General features: G+C 54.5%; 1 protein-coding gene across 1 annotated transcript in view; it reads left to right on the top strand.

Moving 5' to 3' along the window:
- FAM53B (family with sequence similarity 53 member B) overlaps positions 1–14,358 on the top strand; it is a 72,470-nt gene that overhangs the window by 1,989 nt on the left and 56,123 nt on the right. The window contains exon 2 of the mRNA XM_031020643.2: positions 6,148–6,202. Coding sequence (XP_030876503.1) covers positions 6,148–6,202 — 55 coding nt within the window. The remainder of the gene's footprint in view (positions 1–6,147; positions 6,203–14,358) is intronic.

The following is a 14,358-nucleotide window of genomic DNA, read 5'->3' on the forward strand; positions in this document are numbered from 1 at the left end:
GGGTGCAGGTATGAGCCGCTCTGCTTTCTGCTGTGTGGGCGGGGGCGCGGGGCAGGGGTGTCTTCCTACTAAAATCTGAAGACTACACCCAGAGTAGCTCTGACCAGAAAGGAACGACCTCTGGGGTGAGGGCCATCTGGAGGTCCCAGGCGAGGGTCCCTGCCCGCTTCCAGCTGTGCTGCTGGCCTCAGTAGAGGCCGTGGAATTGGTCCCATCGCGCAGGGCCGGCCTGGCTGGGGCTAGCCGTGGAGCTGGCCCCGGGGCACGTGAGCCCCAGTTCAGCTGAGCTGCTCTTCGTGGAGACATGGCCTGAGTGCCTGCCAGCAAAAGCGTGGCCTCCTGGCCCTAGCGGGGGAAGAGAAACTCATCTCAGAAAAGTCGAAGGAGGCCGGCTTCCAGTCCAGGCATGCACAGGGAACAGCCGAGAAACACCCCAGATCATTTGAGTCTAGCGCTGACGTCCATGAGACGGAAGGGAGGGTAAATGTGTTCTCCCCTGCCGGCAAGGTTGGGAGGAAGCGGACAGGGGCTTTGCTTCAGCTTCCTAAACTGGCAACGCCATCCTCGTGTAAATACCATCAAGATAACAACAGGAACATGGAAAAGCATTTCTCTTTTGTTTTCTAATCAGGCTAAGAAGATAACAGAAAGAGGCGGGGCGGTGGGCTTCAGATTAAAAAAGAAAACATGAATCACAGGCCACTTTGGAATTAGGGAAGCAGTGAGAGAGAAAGTCGCAAACTGTGGGAGAAAGTCACCTGGGGGCCACCCAGTCACCTTGGAGGCACTGGGCAAAGGAAGCCTGTAGCCCCTCCCTCCTTGCCCTCCGAGGTCTCTTGTTCTTTTTCTAAAAATGAAATGCTGGTGACAAGTGACCGGCCTTGTTCCCAAGAGAGATGTAGGAAAACAGAAAAAAGGACTGACAAGTGCTCAGCGTCTTGCCTTTCCCTGCGCCTGGCCCTGGGGAGAGAGGGCTGAGGGCCCCGCCTGGCCCCAGCACTGGCGTGGCTTGCACAATGCACAGCAGTGAAGATTGTGCTCAGTTCCCCTTCCCCCCCGCCCCGCGCGCTCTGCTGGTTGCTTTCCTCTGCGGAGTGGGCTCTTCCTCCTGGTGTTCTAACATTAGCTGCTGCCGCTGGAAGGCAGCCCAGACGGTTGACCCTGGGAGCAGTGTCCCCCAGCCCCCTTCCCGCACGCCCACGCTCAGGCCGTGGCCCGTTCTCCCAGGCCAGAGTGACCATCTTCCCCGGCCAGGCCTGCCTCCTCTCCCTGGCCAGTGTCTCAGCCTCTCTCTCAAGTCTGGAGACTGTTCCAGGGGAGAGGATGGAGCGCAGCTGTAGGCTGCCTCGCTTTCCCCAACCTCAAGGTATTTCCCACAACAGCCGACACTGGTTTGGGGAGCAGGTCCTTCCCTTTGTTCTTGTCAGATTAGGATGCCCAGGCTGTGATTTGCCCAGTTGGAAGAGTCTGTGGCCATGCCAGGCCTCGCACCCAGCTGCCTGGGTGCTGAGGGTCTTCGTACTTGAGGCCACCCAGAGTTGGCATTGGGCTCAACAGCCCCAGCCAGGATGGCTGGCAGGCCCAGGCTGGCCTGAAGTTAGAACCCAGAGGTGCACAGATGGTCTGAGGCAGTCCGATGCCTTTTCCCTGAGCAGACAAAGCCACTAGCCGTGCCTTGGCTAACCCTGAAGCCCCTGAAGCCCCTGAAGCCCGGGCCGCCGCTCCATCTCCGTCTGCTCTCTGAGATCCTCTACACAAGGGCACTCGTCCCTTCTGGGCTTCTCTTTTTCTTGTTAGGCATGGCTCTGTCTTCTGCTTTCCACGGCCATGGTCTCACTGTGTTCCTTTTTGGAGGCTGGGGTACTCTGCTTGTTCCTGCATGAGTGTGAGCCTGCCCGCGTTGCGTTGTGGTTTCCCATAACAGTGTTATGGGGAAAAAGTGACGTGATGGGTTTAGTCAGTAATCTGCAGAGCAAAGCTATGGAGAAGCATGATTATGGCCAGAGATGAGCTCTGCCATTTTCTGTCGGACCTAGTTCCTCATTAAGTAAAGACCTGAATTGTGTCTTTATTTGAGTCAGGCCTTCTTTCTTTAGTCAGACAGATGGCCCCTGAAGCCCCAGTTTGATTTCCAGCTTTTGCCTTCCCTGTGGAGGGTCTGATTCCAAAACCTTCCCTTGTGATCTGAGGAATCTCACAGAGACCAGGCCCTGTGCTGGGGGAGGCTTGAGAATAGAAGCATCACGGTGGGAGAAATATAAGGGGAGCTGTGCTCCTTGTCCTCTTTTCTGTAAACACCAGCCAAGGCCTGGGGCCTGGCTGCAGTGTGCACGGTGAGTGTCGTATGAACCCGAGGCTAGGAGTCCCTACGGCCTGTTGGGCCTTGCCGCATCGCATCATGATGGGCTGCCTCAGCCTTCTTGCAGTGGTGCAGAGGATTTGAAGGTTGGGAAGGCTGGCTGCAGAATGGTACAGACCAGCAGGAATTTTATCATAGTCTAAGCATACCGGAGATAAACTGGCTCTGGCCCACCTGGAGCCCTGAGGGTACCTTGGTATTGGGCTCAGAGAAACCTGACAGTGGTCAGGGTATGCCTGGGCCTGACATCCTGGGAGTTGGCGGGAGAGCTGGTGAGTGAGGCCCCAGAAAGGGCAGGGACAGGGCAGCTCGGAGGGTTTTGGAAGCAGGTGCTCATGGCAGGCTCCGGGCCTCTCGCTGGGTAAAGCAGCCCCAGCACTTCCTCAGTCCAGGACTCAGAGCCCCGGAGCAAAGAGGGCCTGGCTGGCCACGCCGGAGTCCTGTCTCTTGTCAGAGATGGAGGCATAGGCCCGCCAAGACACTGCAGTGATGGAGGGAGGAGGCCCAGTGCAAGAGTCGGGTGCTGATAGCAGAAGGTCATGCACATTCACATGCTCGATGAGAGAGCGGGAATGGGGCTCACTGAGAACAGGGGGCGTGGAGAAGGTGTTCCTTCAAGTTGTGAGATCTGAGTGCAAGTGATCGCTCCCTCTTACTCCCTGGGGTGTAGAGGGGCCCCCAACTGTCCAGCTGGCGCTCTCTCCCCTTCTCCACCAAGTTTCGACTTGGCATGAGCCCAACGATTTGGGGAGGTGGCAGGTTCTGCCCAGTGAAAGTCTGTTTGCATTGGCCCCGCATTTGCTTGGTGAGTGGCAGCAGGAGGAAGACAGGCTTGGGCGGACAGGTGGCCATAGCTGTTGGTCACCAGATAGTCACGTGGCACCTATTCTGCGCTGGGACAACATGGCAGCCTTAAGAAGCTTAATTCTCAGGGCATAAGCACAGAAGCAAAGGAACTGACACAGGCAGTGTGGAACACTCAGAGAAAAGCACAGGAGGGGAGGGTGCCCTTTGGCTCAGATGGTCAGGGAAGGTGGCCAGAATGAGATGGGAGCCTGTGAGGAGCCTGTCGTGGAGAGACCTGAGGTGGCCTGGGCTTGGCTCCCACGGGCCTGGTGGCTGTGTGGAGAGAGGTGGCCGGGTTCTCCTCTGGTTGCTGTGGGAAGTCATTGGGGGTTCGTAAGCAGAAGAGCAATGTCGGCTGGCTTCTGTGGGTTCTGGGTGGAGAATGGAGGGTGGGCCCAGGGCACAGGCCGGGGACCAATTAGGAGGCTGGTTCAGTTTTTCTGTGGAGGGTGGCTCAGAGCAGGGCCTTGGAGGCGGTGAGAAGCACTCCCATTCCAAGAGTGTGTCCCCCAGCCTGGGGAACGAACGGTCTGCAGCCAGCACGGATAAATCCTTGCTGAGCGAACGAATGCGTGAGCAAGGGCCCAGGAGCCCCTGTGGCCCGGCCCAGTGCTTCCCTCTGTAGGCACAGACCCCAGCCTCTCTGGCACCCACACAGGTGTCAACAGTTCCTGCGTGGGCCCAGGTCTAGAGGGCCCCGCCGTGCCCCTCTGTCGGGAACACACCGGCTTTGTGGAAGGACAAGTCAGCGGATTGGCTCCCTAGCTCGCGTCCTGTTGTCTGTAAACCCCATGCCCTCCTTGGTGGGTCTGCGTGCAGCAGACAGGCGGCTCCAGGCTTCTTGCTGTCTTCTGCTTTCCCTGACCCGATCCTGGTTTGGGTTTTTGTGGGCCGCCCGCCTTGGCTCGCTTTGCCACCTGCCCCCTCCACCCAAGCATGGGGTGGGGGCTTTGGTTCTCCAGTGGGTGTTTGCTTTGCGCCAGGCTGCTTCTACAGTGTGAGAGTTGTCTCACAGGCAAGGCCCCTGGCCTAGGCCAAGCCCAACTTCTGTCTCTGAACCCTCCCCCTGGGAGCAGAGACTGCCTGGCGTGCCTGGGCTGCATGCTTGGTTGTTTGGGGCCTCATGGCGTGGAGGCAGGGCTCTTGAGTCTTTGTCACCCACTCACCATTAGGTGGCTTTGGTGTGGGCTTTCTTTGTGCATCCTGCTGTGTTAACCAAGTCGTTTGGGAGGGAGGCAGACGCAGCCATCTTTAACTTTTTCCAGATACTTCCCTGGATGACTGTAGATGGGATGGTTAAAGTCCCTGTGGAATCCAAGAGGGCAACCTATCCTGAAAATATAATGAGTGTTTTAAACTGAGGAGGGGGTACCGGAGAAGGCCTGCCCCAGGCCCTTTGCTCCTTGCAGGCTTCTTCTGGTCCTTGAGCACCAGCTCCAGTGCTTCCCCCAGGAAGCCAGCCCTGACCTCCCGCACCCCAGCACCCTTGGCCTGGCCCTCTCCTCTCTGGTCCCACACTCTCTGTAGTGTAATGGTTTGTCTATGTGACTGTGTCCTCCATGAAATGTGAGCTTCCTGAGGGCCAAGGCAGGCATCCTTTACCTCTGTGTCCCAGGCTGGGCAGGATATACCCTTAATAACCTGACTGGATGAACACAGAGCTGACTGAGGGCAAAGGTCTCTGAACTGGGGAGCTGGGGCCAGGCACTTGCCACCCTTTTATCTGGGAGGGCCAGGTGTTCCTAGTCAGCTCCACCCTCCTGCTTCTGGGCCTGAGAGCCCCGGGGCCTGGTTCCCGCCCACTTCTCAGACTGGATGCCTGTTGTCCCTGTTACTTGGGGCTCCTCTCAGAAGTTGGCATTCTCTTGGACAGGCTGACTCCTCTGGGACCGAAGGCTTCTTTCCCCATCACGTGCTCAACCCCTAGTGCGGCCTTCATGTGAATAATTACCAGTACTTAGGATTGGGTGAAGGAAGGAAGGAAGGAATGAGTCTTAGGAATACTTGAGGCAGACCTTTCTTCCTGGGGCCCCTGTGGGCACCGTCTCCTCCTCACCAGAGGTCAGAACAGGCCTCCTGACCCATGCCTCAACTAGCACAGGGGAGCCCGGAATGTTCTGCACTCAGGTCACTGTGTAGCCGTGGAGCAGTGCCTGGTCTTGGGGCCCTTGTAGGCCCCACTGGCCTGTTTCTCTCCCAGTGGCCATAGCATTTTGTGAGGCTGGGTGTGGGGTTTGAGGGGAGGCGTGGAATGCTTATGGTGGGAAGGGAAGCCATTGAAATACAGTGCCAAGGAGTTCAAAAGCCATCGCTCTCTGCTGCAACCAAACATAACCTTTGAGTTTCTGTTTCAGTTCAGAGAGGGTGCCTGGGGGCCTCCGTGTAGTGGCGAAGCAGCTTGCACAGTGCAGGGTCCCCCGCTCGAGCTGTACCTGGTGCTCCTGTGTAGAGGACGACGAGCTGTTCTCCTGGGGTCTCGGGGGAGGGAAGGAGCTGAGGGTGGCAGAAGGGCCTCTGCTCCTCCCTGGGGGCTCTTCCTGTCATCCAGAGGCCTCCTCTTCTCCCAGCCCGCGCTGTGGGGCGGCCTCTCTGCAGCCCAGCGCAGTGAACCGTGTGCATCACACTCCCTCCTGCGCCTTCCTCTGTGGCACTCACATGGAAAAATCCCCGAGTGTCAGAAGTCGTGGGGCTTTCTTGTGTGTTTTTTGAGGCCATTAACTTGATGGACTCCATAACTCAATGGAGACTTTGGACAGAGAGTCCACGTCTAATTATGGGCAGATGTTGCCTCTTAGCATGCTTTTTTCTCCTTTCCCTAATCTGACGTTGGCAAAAGGCAGTTACCCCTTTAATTGTGACTTTAGCAAGGGATCAGTGCAGGGTCATGTGCAAACGTGCTTCTTATGACTTGAAGAGTGAATAGCTTTTCTGGTTGTTTTCAGCACACGCCAAAGAAGATGAGTCAAGGACCGACACTTTTCTCTTGTGGAATTATGGGTGAGTAACCAAGGTGGCTGTGAAGAGGCCTTCTCTAGTCCTTCCACCAGGGCCTGAGTCCTCCAGGTGAGATGCTGGAAGCGCTTTCTGGACACAGGCACAAAGAGCAGCAGTGGGGTCTCGTCTCTGTGCTCGAACCGTCTCAGGCCCAGCCGTGCTGGGGTAGCAGCCAGGCTGTGGGGCTGAGTGAGAAGGACGAGAGGACCCGGCGGACCCCCGCCCGGCCCTCTCAGGGGTGCTAGTGGGCGCTGGGCTGTGGTTTACAGATGTCATCTCCAACCATTATGTGGAGAGTTTCTGTCTGGTTATGAAGGTGATCATGTTCCCTTTGAGATATTCAGAAGACGCACCATAGTGTAAAGTATAAAATAAAAATCTCTCCTAGCCCCAGGACCCAGGGAGAACTGGTTAACATTTTGGTGTATTTTTATGTTCTTTGAGGTTTTGACATAGCCAAGTCTACGATGAGCAAATGATTATAAAAAATTGTATACAAAAAACTTTTTTTTTCTGGTTGCACTTAGTAGTCCTTACTACTACCCTTTCCCCAGGGCTTAGCGTTGGCCCAGCCGTGTGGTTTAATGAGTCTGTAGTACCTCATTGTGCATCAACGTGTATTTAACGATTTAACTGTCTCTTGTTTGTTGGGTGGAATGGCTGTTTTGTTTGCCGTTGTGATGAATGGTGACTACGTGTCTAAGTCTTTGTCTTTTGTCTGCCTTCTGGATTATTCCTTAGGAGTTCCCAGGAGTGGCTTAGAGAGGCCAGGCGGCAGGAACATTTTTAAGGTTCTTGCTTCGCATTGTTGACATGTTTTCCAGAAGGCTTGTCTTGGTCTCTTGTGACCACGCAAGTGTGAATGACTCTTTTTTATAAGGGGGCGGAGGAGATGACTGTATTGATTATATTGATTTTTCTGTGCTCTAGATGATCGGGCACAATCTCTCCTTTCGCCGTCTCCGTGTAACTCCTGCCCCCTGTGGGGACACCCTGCCGGATGAGTTTCTGTAATGTTTGCATTACAGCAAGTTACCAAGCTCCCATGGTGGGTGACCATTGCAGGCCTTCGGATTCCAGGCCTGGCTTCACAGGACTGTGTCAGGTCTTCTTTCCTTTTCTCTCAGCCTTTGACTCTGTGCGCAGTGTTTTCTTTGTCTTCTTTAGACTCTGTCCTGTAGACGGGGTGATGAGGGTGGAGGGGGTGCTGGGTATGTCGCCGTGAGCGCCAGGCTCCTTCCTTGCAGGGTCTCTGGGACTCTGCAGCGACTCTGGTGTGGGGCCAGTAGGGACGCCCCATTCACATATGGGGAAACCAAGGCCTCGTGAGGCGACTCCCCACCAAGCTCCCTTGGCAGAGTTGGGGGAGAAGGAAGATTGTTTTCTTCTCAGTCACAAGCCACAGCTCAGTGGGAGAGCCCCAGGTGGTCCTCTTGATGCTGCCGCCCAGAGGAAATGGAAACAGGGAGATCACCTGGCCTTGGTTTACCCTTGTGACACACTTCTGAAACATGTCCCCCCATGGGGCTTGATTGAGCACCTCGGTGGTGGTTATCGCCTTTCAACAAACCCTCAGCGACTTAGCCACGTGGCTCAGAAGCTTGCCTCATTGCCTGCTTCATGGGCTTGACTCCGCTGTGCTGTGGGGAAACTGCCTGCTGTTGTCCTGCCCGGAAGGAGAGGGAGGCCCCTGGGCACGCTCAGCTCCTCAGCCCAGCCTGGACGTGAGCTTTCAGCCAGGCCAGCCTGGTAAACTGGTGGTGGAGGTGTTGGTCTTTATTTCAAGGCCGTCCGTGCCTGACGTAGGCTGGCTCCAGGCCACTGCCAGGCAGCGGAGGAACGGCCGGGTGGGGGTCCGCCGGGTCCTCTCGTCCTTCTCCTCAGCTGCCTGTTGGCCAGCGCCTCCTTGATTTGGGGAGACCCTGGCCCATCTGAAGTGTGCATTACCAAGGCTTTTCCTTCACCACGGTTCATTTCGGTGGTTTGTTCCAGTAGGTGTTTATTGAGGGTCTACTCTGTGTCAGGCACTTGGCCCAGAGAGAGAGTAAATCAGCCCCTGCCCTCAAGGGGGCGTCTGTCTAGTGGAGCGGAGAGATGGAGAAACAGTGAATTCCCTGTGGATTGGGGTCCTCAGAGCCGAGGGCAGACCAGCCCATCTCCCTGAGCCCCAGTCCCCTCATCTTGCAGATTGCAGTTCTTAGTACTATTTAAAGAGACAGCAGCGCGCAGAAGGCAGCAGCTCAGCCCCTCCCACCCTCAGCCCCTTCCCGGGCACTTGCCGAGCTGGGATGTCAGCCGGCAGAGGCCTTCCCAAGCCTGTGTGCTGGTGGAAGCTCAGGTGACCGCTCCCACCCACTTTATTTTATTTATGTTATTTTTTAAAGATTTTATTTGATTTATTTGAAACAGACAGAGAGAGAGCACAAGAGGGGTAGGGTGAGAGGGAGAAGCAGGCTCCCCGCCGAGCAGGGAGCCCAATGCAGGACTCGATCCCAGGACTCCGGGATCATGACCTGAGCTGAAGGCAGTCGCTTAACCAACTGAGCCACCCAGGCGCCCTCCCGCCCATTTTAACCTGTGTACCAAGGTGTGGCCCTACCCTGTGCCGTGAACGGGGAGGGCATCCCAGGCAGTGAGGTCTCATTTTTGGCATGCCTGCTTTTTAATGGCACTTCAAGAGGGTTTTGAGGTTTTCCAGGACTGGACAATACTCAGCCAAGACAAAATGTCCTATTACTGTAATCACCAACCCCCCTGTCTCCTGGAGATAAAGAACTCCTGTTGTGGTCCTGATGGGTGGAATTCTCCCGTGATTGCAGGGGACAGCTTGGCCCTGTGACTCAGGGCATTTCCCTCCCAAGCCCCCATTGCAAGGGTCCTAGTTGGAAGCCAGGGCAAGTTTGAGTTTCCTGAGCATTCTTAAGAAAATCCAGGCAAGCACATTAGGGTGGGGAGTGCAGCGGCCTATTTGCTTCCTCTTAAATAGCCACCCTTCAGAGTAGCCCGGCCTCCCCTACACCCACTTAGATAAAATGCCTTACTCATGTAATCAAGGACTCACAACAGTGTGTGTTCTTTTTAAGTACTTTATGTTATTGTAAGCTGGATGATGGGCCCCTCCCCACTGTTGTCTCCCCCCTCCCCACACACACCCCCTAAGTTTGGGAACTTGATATAAAGAAGCGGTTTTGCGCTTTCCCAAATTGGGGGAGTGAACAAAGCCAGGACGAGGTGTGAATGGCAGAAGCAGGGACAGTAGGGCCAGGCCACCGCCCGGCCTGCTCTGCACCAGGGCCCAGTGCTCCTTCTTAGGTTGTGAGCCCAGTCCGGTCCCCAAAGGGCTCTTTCTAGCAGAGACAGTGTTTGCCTCTGGTTTCCTTTCTCCCCTCCCATACCACCCCAAGAACACTTTCTGTGCAGAGCGGGAATTTCCTCTGCAAGCGGCTTCTCTGGGGAAGAGCCGTGTACATGACTGGTTCCTGTGTTCTTAACACAGGAAGCCTTGGTCAGGTGGCAGCTCCAGGGCCGCGGCCTGCCCCCTGGTCAGCTGGTCAGCCCTTGCTGCTGGCCATGATCTCTAGCGGGTGGGGAAGGGGGCTTGGCCGCACCTGACGGAAGCGCTCTGTGCTGGGAGAGGCAGCACCCCCCCACCCAGGTCCTCCATCGCTTGCTGTGGGAGGTGCTTCTTTGTGCTGACCCAGGGGCACACGTGTGTTAGTTTAATCTTTTTTGGTGAAGCAGGGCAAGTGGGGTGAGAGCACGCTCCACTCACCACCCTTGGCTAATTGCACCCATTAAATGAGTTCTGTATCACAGGGACGATGGACACTACACATTGCATTTTCCTCACCACTGAGGCGAGGAGAGACCTGGAAATCAAATAGTATGTGAGAAAGCAAATGCAATACCAATTATTGCAAAAGGGCCACTAGGAAAAGTCGTGTAAATACAAGTCAATGAACAGAGAACAAAACAATTCATATGCTAAAAAAAATTGCATGGAAACCCATAATTACTTTAGGAGTTATGGTAATAAATTATTTATTAATGTAAATTATTTCGCAGGCAGAGAACATAGAGAAACTTGAGCAGAAGGATCATGCATTATGTATAAAAGGGAATTGTAAAAATATTATAGCAGCCTTACTTGTGCCACTCTGGTTTAGGGTCGTCTGCATTTTAATTATACGCCCTTATTTTCTGTGTTTAATTACTTGACTGTTAAAGTCTACTCTGTACATGAAAGGGTTGTTCCCAGGGGCACTCTCTGTATTAATTTCTACAGGGTAAACCAGTTGGCTGTGTTGGGCCGTGTGGGACTGGAAGATTTCACTTTGAGATTTCATAGCTTTTCGTCTTTTAACTCCGCCACTCGTTGTTGAAAGTGGAATGTGATTGCACCTTGTATGAGAAAGCTGGCATTTGGAGGTGGGACATTTTCAATTTCTTAGAACGAGCACGTGACCAAGACTGAAGGGACAACCGTAGCAGCCCCTGAGCTGCTCAGGCCAGTTTCTGGTCTCTGCTGCTGCTTCTGTCTCTCAGGGCTAGCCATTTGGAATATGATCATTGGACCAGAGCCTCCTATAAGAAACAGATTATTAACTGAAATTGGCTAAAGAGAGCCTTGTTTTCATTTTTTAAAAGCACATCCCCCCCGGGGCACCTGGGTGGCTCAGTCGTTGGGCGTCTGCCTTCGGCTCGGGTCATGATCCCGGGGTCCTGGGATCGAGCCCCGCATCGGGCTCCCTGCTCCACAGGAAGCCTGCCTCTCCCTCTCCCACTTCCCCTGCTTGTGTTCCCTCTCTCGCTGTGTCTCTCTTCGTCAAATAAATAGAATCTTAAAAAAATAGAATAAAATAAAAATAAAAGCACATCCCCATACAGGCATGCAGATGTATGATTTTTTAATTTTTTATTTATCGTGATTTTTCAGTCCCTAAAATGGTTTAAGGTTTGTCCATAGAGAGTGCTTTAAATGTTTCCTCGCACCATGTATTGGTTTCCGACAGTGTTTCTGGAATAAAGTACAGACTGGAAGTAGGTGCGAAGTGTAGTTGGCACAAGATGGCTGTTTATGGTGACAAGTGAAAAGGGAGCCTCCCGGGTTGCCTTCTCGCCCAGGCTGGCCTGCCTTGGGGTGGGGAGGGGGCCACAGTGGTGCCAGAGGATGGGGAATGACAACTGTGAGACTGACTTTGGGCACCACCTGCCATGGTGCATTGCCAGGTAGAAAGGTGGTCCGGTTTGGGGCAGCCAGGCCCCACTGCAGGAGCATGGCCTTGGGACTGCAGACTGTGCTGTTTGCTGGCCATGTGTCCCTCGGTGAGGTGTGACACTCTTCTGAAGCTCAGGTTCCCCACCCATACGACGGGGAGCACCGTGATGCCCCACAGTTGAGTGGCGTTCATGGGATGTATGCTTGTGCTCTCTCCCCGCCCCAGCAAGGAGCCCAGTGGGGTATTAGTTAATTAACAGTTAATACACATTTATCGGGTGTTTTCTGAATAGTTCTCCCAGCTGCCACGTCTCTCCTCTCCGTAACGGCGCTCAGCTTTGCTGTGCGCATCACTTCGGAGATGAATCGCAAGCAGGTGCCCATTTCCTCTGCTCCGTATGTACCCACAGCCAGGATGGGAATGCCAAAGGGGATGGGCAAAAGTGACCTTTCTGTCCTGTCACAGTTCTTGTTGCCATTGAGAATACTGGTGCCCTCCACATTTCTGGATGCCCCTGGAGGTCAGGGTGGGCACCCTGCCCCATACAGATGGGAGACTGAGGCCCATGTTCCTCATGCTCAGTCCGGTGTGTTTTTTACCCCTCCATACTGTCTGTTGGGGGATCCCACCAAGCCTCTTTTTGTAAGACCAGAGGCTTCCCAGAAGCTGTGGCAGCTGCCATGGGCCACCCCTACTCGGCTGGTGAGGGCAGGGCCCTGGTTACCACTCTGAAGCTTAGTAGCTGCTCAGGCTTCTCCTGGAGCCCCTCAAGCCAGGCTCCTTGCTTCCCTTGATGGGGCTGGTGGAGTGTTCTCTCCAGCCATCCTAATTCCCTGTCCTCGTGCCTTGGCCGAGGAGCTTGGTGTCCTGTGTCACTGTCCCTGAACCCAAGATGCAGCTGATGTTTTATGATTCATTGCTATCGAGAGGGCACCACCAGAGGCTGGGGCCTGGTCAGGCAAAGCCCGAGAACCTTTTCTTCCCGACACAGCTTTGAATTGAATCTCCATTCTGATGACACAGAGAAAGAGGCACTCCAGTGGGCCAGGGGCTCTAGAAGTTCATTTAAAAAATCAGTGACCCCAGGGGCGCCTGGGTGGCTCAGTTGGTTAAGCGACTGCCTTCGGCTCGGGTCATGATCTCGGGGTCCTGGGATCGAGCCCCACATCGGGCTCCCTGCTCCGCGGGAGGCCTGCTTCTCTCTCTCCCACTCCCCCTGCTTGTGTTCCTGCTCTCTCTGTCTCTGTCAAATAAATAAATAAAATCTTTAAAAAAAATAAAAATAAAAATCAGTGACCCCATGGGGCACGTGGGTGGCTCAGTTGTTAAACGTCTGCCTTCGGCTCAGCATGATCCCAGGGTCCTGGGATCGAGCCCCACACTGGGCTCCCTGCTTGCCGGGGAGCCTGCTTCTCCCTCTCCCGCTCCCCCTGCTTGTGTTCCTGCTCTCGCTATCTCTCTCTGTCAAATAAATAAATAAAATCTTAAAAAAAAAAAATTCAGTGACCCCCTGTGGGATAGCTCAGGGCATTGTCCTGCATATTTTTCCCCTGTGTTCTTTTTGTAAGATTGGCTTAGTAATGCTGCCTTCAGAAAGATACTTTCCAGTTTCCCCTTGAAAGGGTTAGAGCTTCTACCCAAAATCAAGCAGAGTCTTTGCAGTCCCGAGGCCAAGTTAGCACCAGCCAACCCACAGGGCAGGAGAGAGAGAGTCATCGTCAGCACAAGTAGATAGGTGTGAAGTCCAAGAATGAGTCAGCCGGTCTCGATCTGGCTGGAGGCTTGCGACCCAGGCCGGGGAGGCTCCAAGAGTCTGACATCTTGGGTCTCTGCTTCAGGTGCTTAACCTTTTCTAGAAACCACATTCTTCTGTGGTTCTGTCGCCATGAGGCAGCCTGTGACACACAGCACACAGATGCCCAGGGCTGTAAGTCTCCTCTAGCTTTTGAACCGAAAAAGGCTGTAGTCCCCTAAGAATCTGGGCCCCTGGGAATTTCCCTTCAAGTTTAAGGGTAGAAATGGAAACAAGAACATTTGAAGCCAGATGCTATTTGTGCTCCTCCGAGTGTTTTTTTTTTTCTTTGAGCTCTAGATCTGTGTGCCCAGCAGCCTTCTGAACCTCCCTCATCAGGGCGTGGCAGGACCGTGATGCCTCGTGAGCGAGGTTGGGGGATCTGGGGTTGTGTTCCCGTGCGTGTGAGTGTTGGCTTCTCCTGGGCCTCCCAGGCTGGTGATAGCCTTTCCAGAGACTTCAAGCTCAGACTGCAAGTCTCAGCCTTGTGGCACCTGGGAGGTCACCTAGTCGGGCCATCTGTGAGAGACCTGGATGGTTTGTATGCTTTCGTATGAGTCTTTGTGGTGTGTCCTTCCATCTCGAGGTAGAGCCTTGTGTATGTTTACCTCACACACACACACCCCTGTGAATAATCTCAAATTTGTGAAGATAGGCTCAACGGGGGATGGAGCAACTTGAGAGGACTGGGGAGTGCACAAAGGGTGTGTGGCTGGTGCTGGCTCTCCCGAGCTGTGCGCTGTTGTGCTGGGCCCTCGTCCACCCCAGGCCTGGTGTTGGTGTGTCCCGGGAGGAAGGTGGGAGGCCTCAGACTTCCCTTGGCTTCCCAGGCCTCTTCCTGTGGCTCTCCATCCAGAACATGCTATGCAGCTTGGGCCCCCCACCCCCTCCCGTGAAAAAGGACCCTCTGAGGACTTGAAGGGAAAAAGGGTTCCTTCTCTATAGTTCTGCTTCTTGTTACCAGCTGGAAACAAAACAAACACCAAAGCACCAACTTTTAATGGTGTTCCTTATCCAAATTTGTAGAAACTGGAATGGTCAAGCCTCCGGGAGCGTCCTGCGTGTGGCGGGATGGGCCGAGTGAGCGGCCACCCTGACAGAGGTGTGAGATCCCGGGCCCCTGTGTAGCCTGTAGGAGTGGTTCTCAA

This window comes from Leptonychotes weddellii, chromosome 6, assembly GCF_054177405.1.
Source record: "Leptonychotes weddellii isolate Sample4059 chromosome 6, ASM5417740v2, whole genome shotgun sequence".
Classification (NCBI taxonomy): domain Eukaryota; kingdom Metazoa; phylum Chordata; class Mammalia; order Carnivora; family Phocidae; genus Leptonychotes; species Leptonychotes weddellii.